Raw genomic sequence first — 16,832 nt, 5'->3', positions numbered from 1 at the left:
CCAGGCTGGGTGGGTCCCATAACCAGCACGGTACAGCCCATCCATCTCTTTCTGGAGCCAGCACGCCCTGCCTTCTGCTGGGGGCTGGGGCGGCTCCCCTCTGCCTGGAGCTGCAGGAGCTGCGCCGCGCTCCTGCACAGCCGGCTGCCCGCCTGCCCTGGCGGGGGCCGCGCCCCTGCACCCTCACAGCCCGCGCCCTGCACCCTCACAGCCCGCGCCCTGCACCCTCACAGCCCGCGCCCTGCACCCTCACAGCCCGCGCCCTGCACCCTCACAGCCCGCGCCCCCGCACCCTCACAGCCCGCGCCCTGCGGCACTGCTCTGGCTGAAGTTTTTGGGCTTTCTGAAGGCATTTTTGGTCTGCTTGAGCTGTTTTGGCGTCCTGAAGTTTTTTAGCCTGCTGGAGCTTTTTTTGGCCTTTTGAAAGTGTTTTGGCCTCCTGAAGGTTTTTGGCTTGCAGAAGCTCTTTTGGCCTGCTGAAGGCTTCTGGCCTCCTAAAGCTTTTGGGGAAGGTTTTTTGGCGGCCTGAAGGTTTTTTGGCCTCCTGAAGCCTTTTTGGCCTGCGGAAGCACTGGCAGTATTTCTCCAACATGCCCCTTCACGCTTTCCTCACCGAGCCGCTGCCGTGCCTCCTTCCCATTTCTGACAATACTTTTCCCCCACAAGCTTTCTTACACCCCTGCTAAGGCAAAGCAGGGCATTCGCTTCTCCCGGCTCAAGAGGAAACCTGCTGAGGCCTCTCAGCCCTTTTTGAACTGTCCCCCCGCGGGGGGGCACTCGCTGCTGGCCGGCCCCTCCCGCACCCCCCCCCCAGCTCGCAGTGGTACAGCCCGCTGCGGTGGCGGCCGAGCGTCACTGCGCGTGCGCCACCCGGAAGTAGTTGGCGGCAGCGCCCGGAAGCGGCCCCGGTCTGTTTCCGGCCGGACCCGCCGGGGCTGCACGCGCCTGCCGCGGCCCCCACCGAGCAGCTCATGGCCTTCAACTTCGGGGCGACGGCGGGCGCCGGGGCCACCAATCCGACCGGTGAGCGTGGGGGGTCCCGGGCGGGGGGGAACGAGCCGCCTTTTCCACCCGCCGCGGCCCGGGCTCGCTGCCCGCCGCCCCGCTCGTGAGGCGCGGCTCCTCGGCGGCGGCGGGGACCGGCCCCCCGGGCTCGGGGCTGCGCTCGGCGGGGCTTTGGCAGCGGCAGTCTGGGCACGCTGCAGCCCCTCAGTGTCCCCCGTGCAGCGAGGGGCCGAGCGCAGGGTGCGAGGTGCAGCCCCCGGTGCCGAGCACAGGGCACGGTCCCTGTCCCGGCCCTGCTGGCCACGCTGGCTCTGGCACAAGCCAGGCCGCTGCCGGCCACCCGGGCACGCCGCTGGCTCACGCCCAGCCGGCATCAGCCGCGCCCCCGGTCCCGTCCCGCCGGGCAGCTCCCCGGCCCCCGGCCCGCAGCGCGGCGTGGGGCTGCGGTGCCGCGAGCGCAGCGCTCCCAGCACGGAGCCCTGTTGAACCACATACAGCTGGCTTCGGCCCATCAGCCCGGCCTGGCCAGAGCCCTCAGCAGAGCCCCCTGCCCCCCAGCACATCAACACTCCCCCCCGGTTTGGTGTTGCCTGCAAACTGACGTGAGGGTGCACTCGATCCACTCATCCAGATTGTTGATAGAGTTGTCAGCGCTGGCCCTGATCCTGAGCCCTGGGGAACACCACCTGTGACCGGTCACCAGCTGGACATAACTCAGTTCCCTACCACTCCTTGGGCTCAGCCATCCAGGCAGCTTTTCACCCAGCACAGAGCACACCCATCCAAGCCATGAGCAGCCCGTTTCTCCAGGGCAATGCTGTGGGACACAGTGTCGGGGCTTTACTAAGGTTCACATACGCAACATGCACAGCCTTTCCCTCATCATCTTGTCACAGAAGGAGATCGGGTTCATCAGGCAGGACCTGCCTTCCATAAACCCATGCTGGTGTGCAGCCATCTCCTCTCACCTCTCGGTGAAGCCGGTGAGACGCGAGCTCCCCAGGTGTTTTCTCCCGCTTCTCTGCCGTCGGACACTGTCCCCACTGTACCAGCTGGGATTTCTCTGTTTGCTTTCTTTCTCCTGCACGATCAACTCCTCTGTAGTGGTGATGGGTCCATGGCAGTGAGGTGTCCAGGGCTTGGTCCTGCCAAAAGAAAAGTGTGTGTTGCTCTTGGGGCGCTTGTGATGTGGTGGTGCACAGTGGTGCATGGTTAATGCTGCCAGGTCACTTGGGTCATCACTTCTGATCGCAGCAGTGTTCCTGTTTGGATGCGGTGGTCTTGGAAGTTAAGTTTTGAGCAATGTAAACATGTTTAACTTGTAAAGGAAGAAAGGCTTTTTCCTTCTTACTTGTTTGCTGCAAGACAGGCAGTCTAGGTGAAATGTAAGCCAGAGCGTTCCTTACTCTCACTTAGTAAAATAATTCTTTGTTGCCTCTTAAGAGTACATGCTCTTCGACAGGGCTCATCTTCGCTGCAGTTAGCCTGGGCTATACTATGTGATCTTCAGCTCTGACTTGGCTGATTTAGATGCAGACTTTCTGGCCCCATCTTAAAGATAATCTTGCGCTGCTTGTGCACTGTTACAAGGTCTGTTGTGCTCGTTAGAAGGAATTCGGGGATCACACCACAGGACTTCTCGTCTGTCTGGTGTGAACCTGTTCGCAGCTACTCCAGGGGAGGGAATCGGGGAGCTGCTGTGTTAGCATTTTTCTTAGTGCTGAAAAACCTGGATGCATCAGGTAAGTCACCAGCAAGCGCTGGAGTGGACAGATTTTTGCAAATATAACTTGAATAAGTCCACGTAGGAGTATTTGACAGGTGTCGTGCCTCAGCTGCTGGAGTTGTATTTTGTGATTATTCTGCTGTTGCTGTTCATATGTGGGTATGCTGTTAGCATGAGGATAGGTTATTCTTGCCTTCCTGATAGCTTATGAAATAATTATGCTACTGTCCGTGACGCTAGCACAGATGCAGCTGTATCGAGCAGTCTTGGGGGGTTCAAGCTCACTCTTAAGGGGAATGTTGAATCACTTGGATATTTTCATGTATAGCTTTGAAATAAAACGGGAAAAACATTAGCTGTATCATATGCAGTATAGCTGAAAAATAACATGCTTACAGCAGTGATGTAGGGAGAGTGGGTTAAACAGAAAGCTTTTGACTGTTCTCCTTGTGTTCAATAAATAATGTTTAATGCCAGTTAATATCTTACTCTTGCTTTTAACTGTGTTTGTCTTGTCCGTGGTGATGGAAAAATATGTTCACTTTTCTTTCCTGAACCTACCTTTTACTCAGAACTAATGTTACCTTGCTCTTTTTCTGCTTCCCGCTTGTCAGGATTTGGTGGGCTTGAAACTACAAACTCCACTGCCAGTGGGTTTAATTTTGGGGGTTTCGGATTAACTGCTAATCCTGCAGTGAATTTTAATATTGGGAATTTCGGTGTTTCCACTACCTCAACTCCACCATTCAATTTTGGTAACAGTCTGGCAAGTGCAGGTAGATAATGCATAAATACTTGTTCTGTAATAAATGTTAATAGCAGGGGTCCAAGAATTACATTCTGAACTGCTAATCTGTGTTTAGTACTAACCTTCGTATCCAGTGAAGGCTGGAGGTGAAAGCTCTGAAGGTGGAATGGGTTTGAGAGCCATAGGCTTGTAGGGGGCTTTGCCTACTAAATTCTCCAGAAATAGCTATTAATGAAATATAACCATGTACCAAATACTCAGTCTCTGAAATGGAAATGAATTGCGGTAACCTACCAGCCTGACCCAGTCTAAAATTGAGCCTTGATTACCCAGCAAACGGCAACATCGATTCTCTGTTTGGATCCAGGTAATGACACACAATTGCCGAGCTGGCCCCTAACGCCACATTTTCCGACATGAGATTCTTGGACTACTGCAGTCATGTTTTTCATCTTCCCCTGTGTCTCCTCATTGGCCTTCTGTTGGCTGTCATGAATGCACTACACCTCAACAGTTTCTGTGGAGAAACAAATTTTATACGATCAGCACGAAATGAGCAGCCCTCACTGTGATCTCAGTTTCCTAAATGCTGTGCGGCACCCTGAGATAGCACGTGTCCCAGTGCTCGCTAAGAGACTCTCTGTGCTTCTGGGAGGCTCTTGGGCACGATGTCTGCGCTGGGTATTGCCTTAAGTTCATGGCCCCATGTGGATCCATCAGTTCTGAGCCATCAGCTGATACAATTCGAGTTAAATCTTTTCCATTTCGTATAAAAATGCAGAACTGCATGGATTTCTAATGCTGTTGCTCATGTAGAATTAGCCAGTTGGGGTCTTTTGCCGCTGCTCGTATAGGAATTCTATTCATTCCACAGTGTCATCGCTCCCTGTGTTAGCGTACTCTTCCCTGTTTTGTGCACTTGAGGTACCTGATTCTGGTTTTATTTGGTATGAACACTACTGGGCTGTATTTCTTTAGCTGAATTGGAACTACTCCATGAGAGAATTTGGATGCTTGATTTTATTCAGCAATTTGCACTCTCAGATCCTTTTTGATGGAAGGATGATTAAATTTGCTGTGAGTACCAAGCTGCCTAAAAAGTGTGTCATCTGATGGTACTCCCCTAGGGTTTCTCACTTGCTGGTAGGACCAAAACTTGAACGTTACAGGGAACAACTTCTTCTATCCCCTTGCATTAAGATGTTTGCTGAATGAAAATAAAATGTGATTGCATGTCAGCTATGGTTTAACCTTTTTATTTTGTATGGACACAAGAGGATGGTAAGTGTAGTAGGTCTAAAGAGACATTTTGGGGGGTGGGGGCGTGTTAGCAGTGGCAGCATCTTTTTGACAAATCCTATGTATCAAGACTGTCTTTCTTCACTTGAATACAGTGTAAAAATGGCTTGAAACACAGACAGCTTGGTTTTCCAGGGCTAATCAGAAGTGCCCAGGCTGCACCTTGGGCCAATGGTCCGTTGTCACCACCATAGCAAAAAGATGGGGTGGTGGCATCCAGCACCTGACAGCTTGATGTTGGGGCCAGCAGTACTTGTCTTGGCACAGCCACCCTGAGTCGGGTGTCTCTTCTAAGGGGGCAAATGGGAACAGGGATCTCTTGGGGCTTTCTCTGGTACCGCGGAGTGCAGGCCCTCACTTAGGTCTTCTCCAGCTAGCCAGTGACTAGTTGTCCTGAAAACCTTTGGAAGGCTGATTGCTTTTGCATCTGTCTTCCTCTGATAGTGGTTGAACCTCAATATGAGATGTAATGGGAAGGATGATAAGGAACTAGGCTTAAAAAAAAAAAAAGAAAAAAGACCTTGTAGAATTTTACCTGTGTGTAGAAAGAAATTGTTGCTGTGACAGCATTCCCACGCAAACACAGCAATTGTCTGCACCCTGGCCTCAGGCTTCACTTGATTTGTTTCTGGTTTTGTTCTGAAGAGGTTAGGAATGTTTAAAAAGCTCACAAAACATCAGATCGTTCATTAAACACCTAGCAACAACATGGCCTAGAAGTATTCCCAAGAATTAATCTAAGTAATAATATTATTAGTTGTGTCTGTCACTAAGGAAAGCACATCCTGCTGGTAAAGGAACAGGACTTAACTGCTGCTTTTCTCTTTGCTTTCCTGACACACCAGAGATGTATTTGCTTTCTGATTCATGTTTCCTCCCCCATTTCCTTGGACAGTGAACTCGACACCCATGATCAATGTGAACTACATGCTTGTAACATAATACATCCATCCGTCAACATCTCTTCTCATAACACCCCTTGAAGCGTGCAGTTTATTGTTGTGTTATGCACAGCTGCCGCTCACAGCGTGCTGCCTGCCTGACTTGCAAACTTTGTTTGTTAGGTGCGTTTGGAGGATTCGGGACAACTGCCACCACTGCGGGACCAACGTTTAGTTTTTCGGCTCCCACCAATACAGGTACCAGCGGTAAGAGAGTACAAGCCTGAAAGTGTTTGCTTTAGAATGAACCTTGGGGCATCAGCCCTTCACAGTAATGTTTTGGATTGCACAGGTACTGTTCTCTTTTTCTCAATAATTATTTGCTTATTTCCCCAGGACTCTTTGGTGCTACCCAGAACAAAGGCTTTGGATTTGGTACTAGTTTTGGCACAGGAACTGGAACTGGCTTGGGTAGTGGTTTGGGAACTGGGCTAGGCTTTGGAAGCTTCGGTACCCAGCAGCAGCAGACCAGTAAGTATGGCCTTCTGTTGACTTACTCCCTTAGCAACAAAAACATGAATGCAACAGGCACATACGTAGTGAGACGGAAATGTATTATAAAAGGGGGCTGTTACAGTTAACCTCTGGATTTGATGGAACCTTCTCAGAAATGTGGCTTTTGAAATGCCTCAATTTGCAGCCCTCATCTTTTTCTTAAACTAGAGCTCGAGCAAGTTTCTGAGCTTCACCCGTGAGTTTCTGACAACATTTACCCCTTTGGTTTGGCAGTGGTGGGAAGAGTAGTTATAGCATTGATGTTGGCAGTCATGGCATTACTAGAAAGGGGAGGAAAATGGTGTTGAGTTTAAGTGAGTTGGATAATGACCATTTATCTTCTAACTCAGCATTCGGGAACTTCTGTTGCCGATGAAGATTGGGTGTAAAAAGACACTTTAAAAAGATTATCTGGTTTGGATTTATTTATTTATTTATTCTGTGCATTTGTTCGCTTCTCAAAATGTGAAAAGAAGTGATGCCAATGATAGGCAGATGGTCCGTGTTAGCAAGCAAGTCTGTCATGGGTAAAGGAGTTAATTTGTTTTTCTTCATCCAACACAGCATTAGGAGGCGGCTTGTTCAGCCAGCCTGCTCAGACACCTGCCCAGTCGAACCAGCTCATCAATACCGCCAGCGCCCTCTCGGCTCCAACACTCTTGGGAGATGAGAGAGATGCTATTTTGGCAAAATGGAACCAGCTTCAGGCCTTCTGGGGAACAGGCAAAGGGTACTTCAACAATAACATTGCTCCGGTGGAGTTCACGCAGGAAAACCCCTTTTGCCGGTTTAAGGTATGGAATTGTTCATCTGCCCACAAACAGCTCTGAAGCAGTTACTCTGCTTGCTGAGTGTCTGCTGTCTTAGGAGTGTTCACATCAGATTTTGTTACTGTTAAGAGTATTCTGCAACGGTATTTTTCCAGGTAATGTACACGATTCTGTTACGTGCTCATTAAAAGGTTTGAAGGTTTATAGATGCTGGAAATCCAGGTGGTGTTGAGGTACTAGATAACGAGTACGTATGTGGATTCTGAAACTAATGTTCTTCTATGACAGCATTCAGATTAGTGTGTGTGTCTAGTTTGAGCCAGATCTCTGGAAATGAATTTTCATGTGCATTTGTTTAGGTTACAATATTACAAAAACTGTTTCAAGTACCCTTCACATCTGAAAGAAACTCTTTAACGTGTGGGTAAGAACTTCAGGGACTTTGTTGCTTTGTCTACATTAGAAAAACCCTCCGTGAACCTGGCCCATGCATGCCGGTTTAAATACACCAGCCTTTGGATTTCTTCTGCCTTTATCCTTGCCAGTGCTAAAGCTGACTCCGTTCCTTGTCTGATATCATCAGCAGTTCCAGATCTTGCTTCTCCTGTCAACAAAGAACATGTAGGTCTTCAGGCACTGCAGATCTCTTGCCCGCTGACTTTCTTGCTAAGCTTCAGACTTGTCAGTGGATTTGGGTCAGGCACGGCCATACCCTCCTTTCCCGAGCTGATTCTTTGAAGTGCAAGCTTTCTAACCTGAATGTAGGTTAATATTTAAATAAGACTAGTTTTGATTGTGTGTATCATGACACTTTTATAAAATATTTGCAGAAAACGAGTGCCTGCATAGCAAATGTTTGGCTTCCGTTGTATTACCTTTTTTAGGTGTTACCTTGAATATTTAATTGGTAAAGCACCTGCAGGCTTACTTGCTTCTAAGTTGTTGCCTGAAAGGGCTTTAGAGTTTTCTGGGCTTTGAAAAATTGCGAAGTATAAGTTGTGTGATGCAAAATTGGTTATTTTGAAGAGTTTCAGTTTTTCTTTCAAGTTACACAGTGCCACATACTAGGTTTACTTTTGGCCCTATGGCTTGAGCATTACTAATGCCATTATGAATTCCCGTACCTTAAGTGAAGGACTGAAAAGTTCCATGTGTGCTGGCAATGGCATATGCCTAAGAAAAATAGCAGACAAGTTGGTAGCACAGGTATCAGAGCGAAGCGTCATGTGCTAGTTGGGTTTATCGCCGCTGTAAGCATCAGATACCCGATAAGAGTGAAGCATTACTCGAAGGGTGTCACAGGGGTTCAAGGAATCCACTTGTATGCAGCTCCAGCTCTAGAACAAACGAGAAGCATGCAGCTCTTGACTAAGAAGAGTGTGCCTCTGAGGTGTGTGATGCAGGCAGTCATTTGAAGGACCACAACAAAGTAAAAAAATCTGTTACGGTTTGAAAATGCTTAATTGTATAAAATGTGAAAGATAGATTTTTTTTTTTTAAACAAATAGCAGAGGAGTCACGTATGTGTGGTCTTACTACCAGTTTGCACATAATGAGATTTAGTCTTCCGTGTGCTGGCCGGTGTTTCCCCACAGTATGGGCCTTTCACAACGATGAAAGGCGTGTGCTTAAACCCAGATTCTTCCTCAGCTGTCACCGTTGTGCTCCCTGGCAGGACGGCCCAACGGAAGGAGGCCGATTCTGCGAGGCTCACCATGGCAGGGAATTACTCTCTGCTGACAAAGACCAGGCTCTTGGGCACATCCCCAGCCCGTTTCTTTCTTCAGCTGTACTTACACAAGGGAAAAGGTACAGGTCACCCACCCACCCACATGCCTTAAAAAGCACCTGCTGGCCAGCCGTTTCACCAGGGATACGTCCACTGACAGTTCATAGGCAAGATGAGATGAAAACAGCCGCTCTGCTTTTGCTTATAATGAGTTAACCGTTTAGATCTTTCTTACAAGTCACACGGAGTTTACACCGGAGCTGGCAGGGTTTGTTCCTGTATTAGATCATGATGTTGAATTAAACATCTTGAACTTACTATAGCTTTATCACAGCAAGGATAAAGATAACATTAAACTTTATAAGCAATCGTACAAGAAAATCCGTGACCCCTGATAACAGGAGGGAAATTGGCTGTCCTGAATTCTTGTGTGAGAACCTCACCTGATGCATGTCTTAGCTAGTAGAAATACTCCATGTCCCATGTTTTGACTTGTACTTCCAAGAAAACCGTCCAGATCTACAGTAGGAAAATGCTAAGAAATCCATAAAGATTTATGGTTGGCTTATCTTTCAGTTAGGTTCTGTCGGTAACTTTTCATTCAGACACCTGGAAATAATGTTGTAAAACTCTTCTGGAACTCTGGTAATTTTTCTGTATTTATGTCTGGTCCTCTGGTTCCTTTTGCAACTTAGGAACAGTGTGACTTTGTACACTGTTCCCGATGGATATCAGCTCCGAAGCAGCATAAATCCCCTACTGAGTCAGCATCTCCCAGTCCATAGCTTTTCTTGGTTTGAGATGGGGAATGGATACTTAACGAACCTTTTGTAAAAGTCTGAACTGTTTCAAAAGCTACTGTACTGGTGGCCTTTTGAGAGAATATTTTTAAAGGGGGACTGATTTTATGTGTCTGCATCTCAGACTATGTTGTAACTTAATGTTGAACCCGTTGCTCTAAAAATGGAGGGGATTAGCCCCTCCCCTTCAGGCCACATAGATATGCTTTTGCTAAGTAATAGATCCCCGGTTTTTGTTTGTTCATTTGCAGGCTGTGGGTTACAGTTTAATGCCCAACAACAAAGATGAAGATGGCCTCGTGGTCTTGGTCTTTAACAGAAAAGAAATAGATATTCGAAGCCAGCAGCAGCAGCTTGTAGAATCGCTACACAAAATTCTGGGAGGAAACCAGACCCTCACTGTCAACGTAGAAGGTGTTAAAACGATGCCGGATGACCAGTATGTGAACTTTATGCGGTTTTGCCTTTCTATCTGGTATTGCATGTTGGCGCTTGCTCTACTCTTGTCTCCCTTTCTCCTTGATTTTAGATCTGTTCCTCCCGAGTTTGATTTCGTGTCTTGTTCCTTCCTGTTGCTTTTTCTTAAGGCGTTAAGTCCCGTATCTTTCCTGTGTATATTCCTTGCTTTTGGTGGAGTGCACAGCTGAGGACCTCAGCTCAGGTCAGGAAATGGGCTTCTCCAGACCCTGCTTAGCTGCAAAAATTGGAGATGAGGAAGTTAGCCATGAGGGTGGGATACATACTTCATATTTTAGGAGCAATGAGGTATTCCTCACTTGGTCATGCATAAAGTGGAAGAGCGCTGGGGTGTACGGTAACAGTGTCTTTGCAGTGTCCCATTTCAGACGGTTGTTTCGGTGGGAAGGCTCTCCCACGGCTAGTTGAGCTGGCTCGTTCTCAGTGTGTTATGTCAGTGTGCTGTCTGCTTTGACTTTTCTGGGGGCCTCAGGCTAGTCTGCCTGAAGTACTTCAGCACGCTGACATTCTGCTTCTTTCTTTCCCGCAGTTTTTTCATTCTGTTTTAAAGCCCAAGGTTTTAAGTTATTCTTAATGTGGTACTAGTATCACCGTATAATATGGTTGTTAAAACTGGGGGTGGGGTGTGGAGAACGTAGTTTTGTAGGCTGTTTACAGCTTTTCCCTTTCTGCCTTGTTGTGTTAAACCCTGCCTTTACTGGTACTTACAACTCTGTTAGCTAAAGGAACTGAACAGTCAGTTGGGACAGGCAGTAACTTTGATTTAAGGTTGTTCTTTATTGTGTTTAGTTTCTATACCCTTGCTGACCTTTTTCTGACAATAAGCATCTTGTCTTGCTCAGGACCGAAGTGATCATTTACGTTGTGGAGCGCTCGCCCAACGGCACTTCGAGGAGAGTTCCTGCAACGACCCTCTACACCCACTTTGAACAAGCCAACATCAAATCGTCCCTGCAGCAGCTGGGGGTCAGCCTCTCCATGGCCAGGACAGAGCTTTCCCCGGCACAGGTCAAACAGCTCCTGCAGAACCCTCCTGCTGGTACGTGGGCTGGGGCTGCGCAGGGGCACAGTTGGGCCTTTGCTGGGGCTTTTTTGGGTGGCAGGGGGAAAAAAGTGGGTGTCAGCCCACTGGAAGACACCTTTTAAAACTACAAGAGTTCCCAAGGCACTCTGATAGGCTGACGTAGTGATGTAATTACAGCCGGCTTTCCCACTGAAGTGCAGTGTAGTCTACCAAGACAGTTATGATTTATCAGTAATATGACAGACAACACTAAACTATATAATTTGGCCATCATCAATCACTTCAACTGGCCCAATTTAAAAAAAAAAGTGAAATATCAGAATAATCATGTCCTATACTCACTTCCTAGTTTTCAGAGGGGTCGCTTAGCCTATGTGGCCGCAGGCAGTACGTATACAGCTTTGTTTCAGAGTAGTTAAGTGCTGTTCATTCCATTTCGTAGGATAATGGTAGCTTATTCTCTGTGTCCGTACAGTATCCCACGTAGTACTTGCAGTGAACATCCTGCAGTGGGTCAGGGAAAGCAGCCTGTGGTTTCCAGCAGACAGTATGTAGCACATTTCAAGAAGACCATTTAAAGACACAGCAGAAGTTACAGTATCTGGATTGCAAAAAGAACTCAGCCTGCTGTTGCAGAAAAGTCAGAGGCAAGCAGCGGTGTTTTCCAGCCGCCGCAGCACTGGGGAGAAGTAGTTGCTCTGTGCACGAGCAAGTTGGCTTGCTCTAGTACTGGAGGTGTATTGCAAGGCCTGTGTAACGATGGTTGGGTGCAGCTTGTTAGTCCGTGACTGAGAAGGCAACTGAGCTTGCAGGCTGGCTAACCTAGCGGTCGGGTGTGCAAGAAGAGGTGTCAGCGCTGAGCACTAGAGCAGCAGTCACACCCCGAGATGAGTTTTGGGATGAAGACAATAGCTGTTATGAGGAATGACCTGGAGTTGCTGGGCAGCGAAGAACGTTGTGGTAGCTGACTGTCCTGGTCTCCTTTTTAAGCTGGCCTGAAATGTCAAATTACCAGCACTTTTTTCTTTTTGACATGTGTGTCTCTGGTCAGAAAGTCGATTGCTTCCCATTCTTTCCTCGCAGACGTAGGTATGTGCATTTAAGACGTAGGTATGTGCATTTAAGATTTGCAGTAAGGTTTGGAGAGTATAACAACTTGCATGAAGCTGATGTACGTGTACAATTAGACTGCTTTAATTTTATGTCATTACCTGATGAAGCAGTTCACAGCAAAACAAGCAACTGTTCTGTCAACAGATGAAATCCTTAGACAAATCTTGTTAGGAAGGATAATAATGTCTACTGGGATTATTTTGCTGACTTTTGTACCAACTTTGGTTTGGTGCTTTGATCACTTAATTATTGACTTTTTACGGGTTTTTTTTATACAATAAGCAACCTGAAGAGGAGAGATGATGCGAGTGTAGCAGACAGTGGAAACAGTAGGAATTCTTCGCCTTGAAGAATGGATTGTCAAATTTGATCACCAGTGGGTTGTTCCTTTCCCATGCTTCCAAACCAGCAGAAGTGCATGACAGCCTTTTGGACTGAACTTACTGTGCCATAGTCCAGGAACAAGACTTTTAAGAACTACCTGTGTTTAATTAACCTTAATTTGAATAATAGTCATTCAGGTTAGCATAGTTCATAAGTTCTGTGTATTTCCTAGTATTTTTCCTGCTTAACAGTTGTGAGATGTGATCTTGATTCAGATCTAGGCATACTAGAAACTCACTGTTTTGTTTTGTGGTTTTTTTTTTAAGGTGTTGATCCTATTATATGGGAACAAGCTAAAGTCGATAATCCTGATCCTGACAAGTAAGTCTAACAGTGTCCAAGTATTACATAAAGAACTGGAAAGGGGAGAAATATACAATATTGTGTAATACCCTTCAGGTAACTTGTAAGAAACTTATTAGAGAATAACTTTGTCAAGTGCTGATCTCATTTGAAGCAGTGAGGATTACTAGGAATGCTTGTCTAATCCCTTTACCCATTTAGGCACTTAAGGGTTGTCAGGATCAAGAGCTTTACTTTCTTGCATTACTTGGAGTTGTGGTGTACTCCATCATGGGGACCAGCTTTTGTGACTTTTTGCAGCTGTTATGGTTGTTTCTCTTTATTCCTGCAAGTGGAAGCAATTTACCCTTGTACCCTCCAGTGGCTACAGATCACTTAGGCTGATTTTTTTTTTGTGGAAAAAACAAACAAACAAACAAAAAACCCCGGGTTGTTAGGAATAGCGAGGACTCTAGAGCTTAGAAAAACAAGATATGTTTATGTGTTACCTTAATTTATAATAGGCCAAGATTATCCGTAACTTTATATAAGATTATATTCATAATTATTAATCCCTACCACCTGTCTAATATAAAAATGCGTTGTAAGAAATATTTGTATTCTTGTAGGCTTATTCCTGTGCCAATGGTGGGTTTCAAGGAACTGTTAAGAAGATTGAAGGTCCAAGATCAGATGACCAAACAGCATCAAACTCGATTAGATGTAAGGTGTCTCATCTCTGTCGTGACTGCTTGCTGTTGATGATGGATGTGCTATTAAATGAGCCTCCCCCCTTGCCTCCTGTGTGTTGAAAACTGGAACCATGTGCATGGGCCTGTGACTCCTTATCACTATTTCTTAATATATTCCGTAATTATATCATTTGAGGAGAAACTGAGCAGTGTGGTTTAGCTTTGTTTTTTTTCGGGTTCAAGCTTGCTGTGTTGTTACAGGCCAAGTCAAACCAGCTGAATTAAGTCGCAGTGGTGTGGATGCTGATTTGGGCACCCAGTTTTCTGATGCCTTCTGAAAATCCCAGTTGCATGTGAAAATAAATAGAAACCAGAACAGTAGAGGTCTAGCAAAAAGCTTTCTGAAAGCATCTTTGGTGAGGATGCTAAGTTGCTGGACCGAGTGTTGTTTTGAAACCATCAGGACTAATGTTTTCTGTTATCAGAAACTCTTGCGACTTCCAACTGACTCCATCTCCTCTGCAGATCATATCAGAAGATATCAGCGAGCTACAGAAGAACCAAACGACAACTATGGCAAAAATTGCACAGTACAAAAGGAAACTGATGGCGCTTTCTCACAGAACATTACAGGTAACACGGATAGTGTAAATAACTCGTTCTGATGCACAGCCTTGTGCCAGAAGACAAACTGAGGAGGAGGGGTTAGGATGACCCATGTGATCTTGTGTGGCCAGTGTTGAAAATTAAATTAGAAGTTTATTTAAATGGTATTAGTAACAGGCAGAGCTGGCAGAGAAAGCTTCAGGTGTGCAGCATGTCCTACCATTTTGGGAACCTTCTCTCTCACTTACTCGGAAGCCATGGGAGTGCCTTAAGGTCTTGGAGCAGCAGACTAAATGACAGAACAAATCTGATGAGAGACATGCTGGAGGAAGGGCAAAAAGACATATGGATGGGCTAGTGAGGAAAGAGATGGGCAAAGTCTTCTCTAACGAACCTCAAAGGCTTCTTTTGTAGGTGTTGATAAAGCAGGAGATCCAAAGGAAGAGCGGTTATGCCATTCAAGCAGATGAAGAGCAGCTTCGTGTACAGTTAGATACAATTCAGTGTGAACTTAATGCACCTACACAGTTCAAGGTGAGTTGTTAATAGAACTTTGCCAACAACTCTGTTTCTTCCTCGCAAAAGAACGTAAGTTTTCTAAACTGTGCATATGTATTTATTGTGAAAAGCTTTCAGAAGTCCAGCGGTGTTACTAGGCTGTAGCATCATGCTGTTTGCTGCATGACTGATAGGTATTTAAGTATTTTTGAGTTCTTCGAAATATTGGAGTTTCTTGCCCTTTGCATGTCATTGAAAAAAAATAAAAAATGGAAAGAATGGCAGTGCTTCCTGCCCTGGTGACTTGAGGAGTGTTACATGCTGGAGCTCTGACAGATGTAAATGAGTTACATTTGATTTAAGCCTGTTTCTCTTCCCAGGGCAGACTGAATGAGCTCATGTCCCAAATCAGGATGCAAAACCACTTCGGAGCGGTGCGGGCGGAAGAGCGCTATTACATAGATGCAGACCTCTTAAGGGAAATCAAGCAAGTAAGTATTACTGGGTAGAATCCTGGGATACTCTTTGAACTTCAAAATTAAAGCCAGCTATGCTTGCTGGGAGATGTATGTAGAATGTCATGTTTTTGTAATTGATGCCGAAGTAGTTTTTGTTGTTCTCAGTGACCATGCCTCAGTGTTGTACAAAACCACTCTATGCAGTTTATGCTACAAGTGCAGAAAATGCTGGTTTTCCATCTTCCAAAGACATTATGCCTGGCTTTTCAATGTGCCAAGGCCACCAGCCGTGGCACTTGTAAGAGATGTTACTTAAAATCTGTCAAGCGACCTATGCTCATGCCAGTTTTTAAACTATCCATCTACAGCATCTGAAGCAGCAGCAAGAAGGTCTGAGTCACCTAATTAGCATTATAAAAGATGACTTGGAGGACATCAAACTTATAGAACATGGGCTGAATGAGAGCATTCCCATCAGAGGAGGAGTCTTCAGTTGACGTGGTGAATGCTCTGGGCTCACACAGAACATGTCACTTGAGTTCATGGTTCACCTTCCAAGGCTAAAACTGTTGAGGTAAAATAAAACACGTATCTTCTAGGAGCAATGGTATTTTGGCTGTTATCTTTAGAATTAGCAAAGCCTCTTCTAAGCTTTTGAACTTGACCTTTGGAAGGTTTATATTATATTTTATAAAGCTGTATATGCTTTAATAAAAGAAGGAAAACTGAATCTGTTCAGATACTGGTTTACTATAAAACTATATGTACTATTGTACATTTTTTTCTTTTTTTTTCCCTTCCTTTTTTTACGACAGCATTGTCCTAGAAATGCAGTGCCGAGGGAACTGTTCCACTTGTGACTTGGTTTGTGGAAAGCTTAGCCTGCTTCCATGTTTTTGTCAAAACAATCAAGCAACATTATTATGTAAACAGCTAACTTAAATCGTTGCAGATATGTATGTTGCTGTAACTATGTCAGTCTTTGCAACATCAGTAGTTTACTGGCGCAAGCTGCTGGGAAGTTTCTGTTTCCAGTTTCTGTCCTTCCTTTAGACTGCAAGGATCTAAAGGTTTTTACCACTTTATGTATGTGAATTATACAAAGCTTTGCTGCCCCTTATAAGTAACAACAGAATGCCTAGACCATTGTCTTCTGCCTTTTTTTAATTGCCGGAAAGTAATAAATTCAGTCTGACTTTGTAATAACTTGTGCATGGTGTTGGCTCTTTCTTTCTCAGTTATATCAGCAAAGCAGTGAAGCTGCTAACAACTCCAGGGTCTGCACTTCACTCTCCTCCAGGCACTGCAGGCAGGGAATGGGCTATGACAACCAATGCCCCAGAGCCGCGTGGCAGCCTCGGTCCCCAAACTAAAACACAAGGTCATGTCCCTTTGATCCTACCTGGTACCAAGTACTGCAGAGCTGGTAGGTGCTATGTGGAGAAACATTTCCCCACCCCCACCCCAAGTTGCCTTTTTTCCTCATTACAAAAGTCACTGAAAATGACTGGAAGAAAAATTTGCTGCAGTAGGAGGTTGTACAGCAGAAACAACTCAAACACAATAGAGGCAGAATCATTTTGTTCATTAGCCACAAAAAAAATAAAAATATTTCTGATCATAAAATTTGGAAGATAGAAAAATAGAAATGCAACCGCAGCATGCTGGAGCCTGTATTGTGCATTTGAGAGAGTAGTTTTGGAAGCATGATTCCTCCATTACAGTTGAAAAAAAGCATATGTGGAACTCTCATAAAGGGGGAAAAGGATCAATTTTTGGAAGCGT

General features: G+C 45.7%; 1 protein-coding gene across 5 annotated transcripts; it reads left to right on the top strand.

Moving 5' to 3' along the window:
• The first annotated feature begins 887 nt into the window (after positions 1–887).
• NUP54 (nucleoporin 54) lies at positions 888–16,253 on the top strand. Of its 5 annotated transcripts, none has more exons than XR_005104963.1 (13): positions 888–1,023; positions 3,346–3,507; positions 5,843–5,926; positions 6,056–6,190; positions 6,779–7,008; positions 9,765–9,952; positions 10,833–11,029; positions 12,778–12,832; positions 13,423–13,516; positions 14,011–14,118; positions 14,493–14,625; positions 14,970–15,080; positions 15,416–16,253. XR_005104963.1 is itself a non-coding variant. In XM_037392508.1 (13 exons), the coding sequence occupies exons 1-13, from the start codon at positions 972–974 to the stop codon at positions 15,542–15,544; spliced, it is 1,656 nt and encodes a 551-aa protein (XP_037248405.1). In that variant the 5' UTR covers positions 889–971; the 3' UTR covers positions 15,545–16,253. The 5 variants fall into 5 exon arrangements, 4 of the variants coding, with proteins under 4 accessions (XP_037248405.1, XP_037248396.1, XP_037248422.1 ...); XM_037392508.1 differs by having other exon boundaries at positions 889–1,023; positions 5,843–5,917; positions 14,506–14,625; XM_037392499.1 differs by having other exon boundaries at positions 889–1,023; positions 14,506–14,625.
• Positions 16,254–16,832: the final 579 nt, after the last annotated feature.

The sequence above is a fragment of the Falco rusticolus genome, chromosome 1 (genome assembly GCF_015220075.1).
Source record: "Falco rusticolus isolate bFalRus1 chromosome 1, bFalRus1.pri, whole genome shotgun sequence".
In the NCBI taxonomy this organism is placed as follows: domain Eukaryota; kingdom Metazoa; phylum Chordata; class Aves; order Falconiformes; family Falconidae; genus Falco; species Falco rusticolus.
The sequence above is the reverse complement of the archived record's forward strand: the minus strand, read 5'-3'. Positions and strand labels throughout refer to the sequence as shown.

What these genes read in the sequence shown, in the direction of transcription:
- NUP54 (XM_037392499.1), top strand. Translation starts at nt 972, where the DNA reads ATGGCCTTCAACTTCGGGGCGACGGCGGGCGCCGGGGCCACCAATCCG. An exon ending in CGGGGCCACCAATCCGACCG is followed by an intron (nt 1,024 to 3,345) that starts GTGAGCGTGGGG and finishes CCCGCTTGTCAG; the next exon opens with GATTTGGTGGGCTTGAAACT. An exon ending in ATGCACCTACACAGTTCAAG is followed by an intron (nt 14,626 to 14,969) that starts GTGAGTTGTTAA and finishes TTCTCTTCCCAG; the next exon opens with GGCAGACTGAATGAGCTCAT.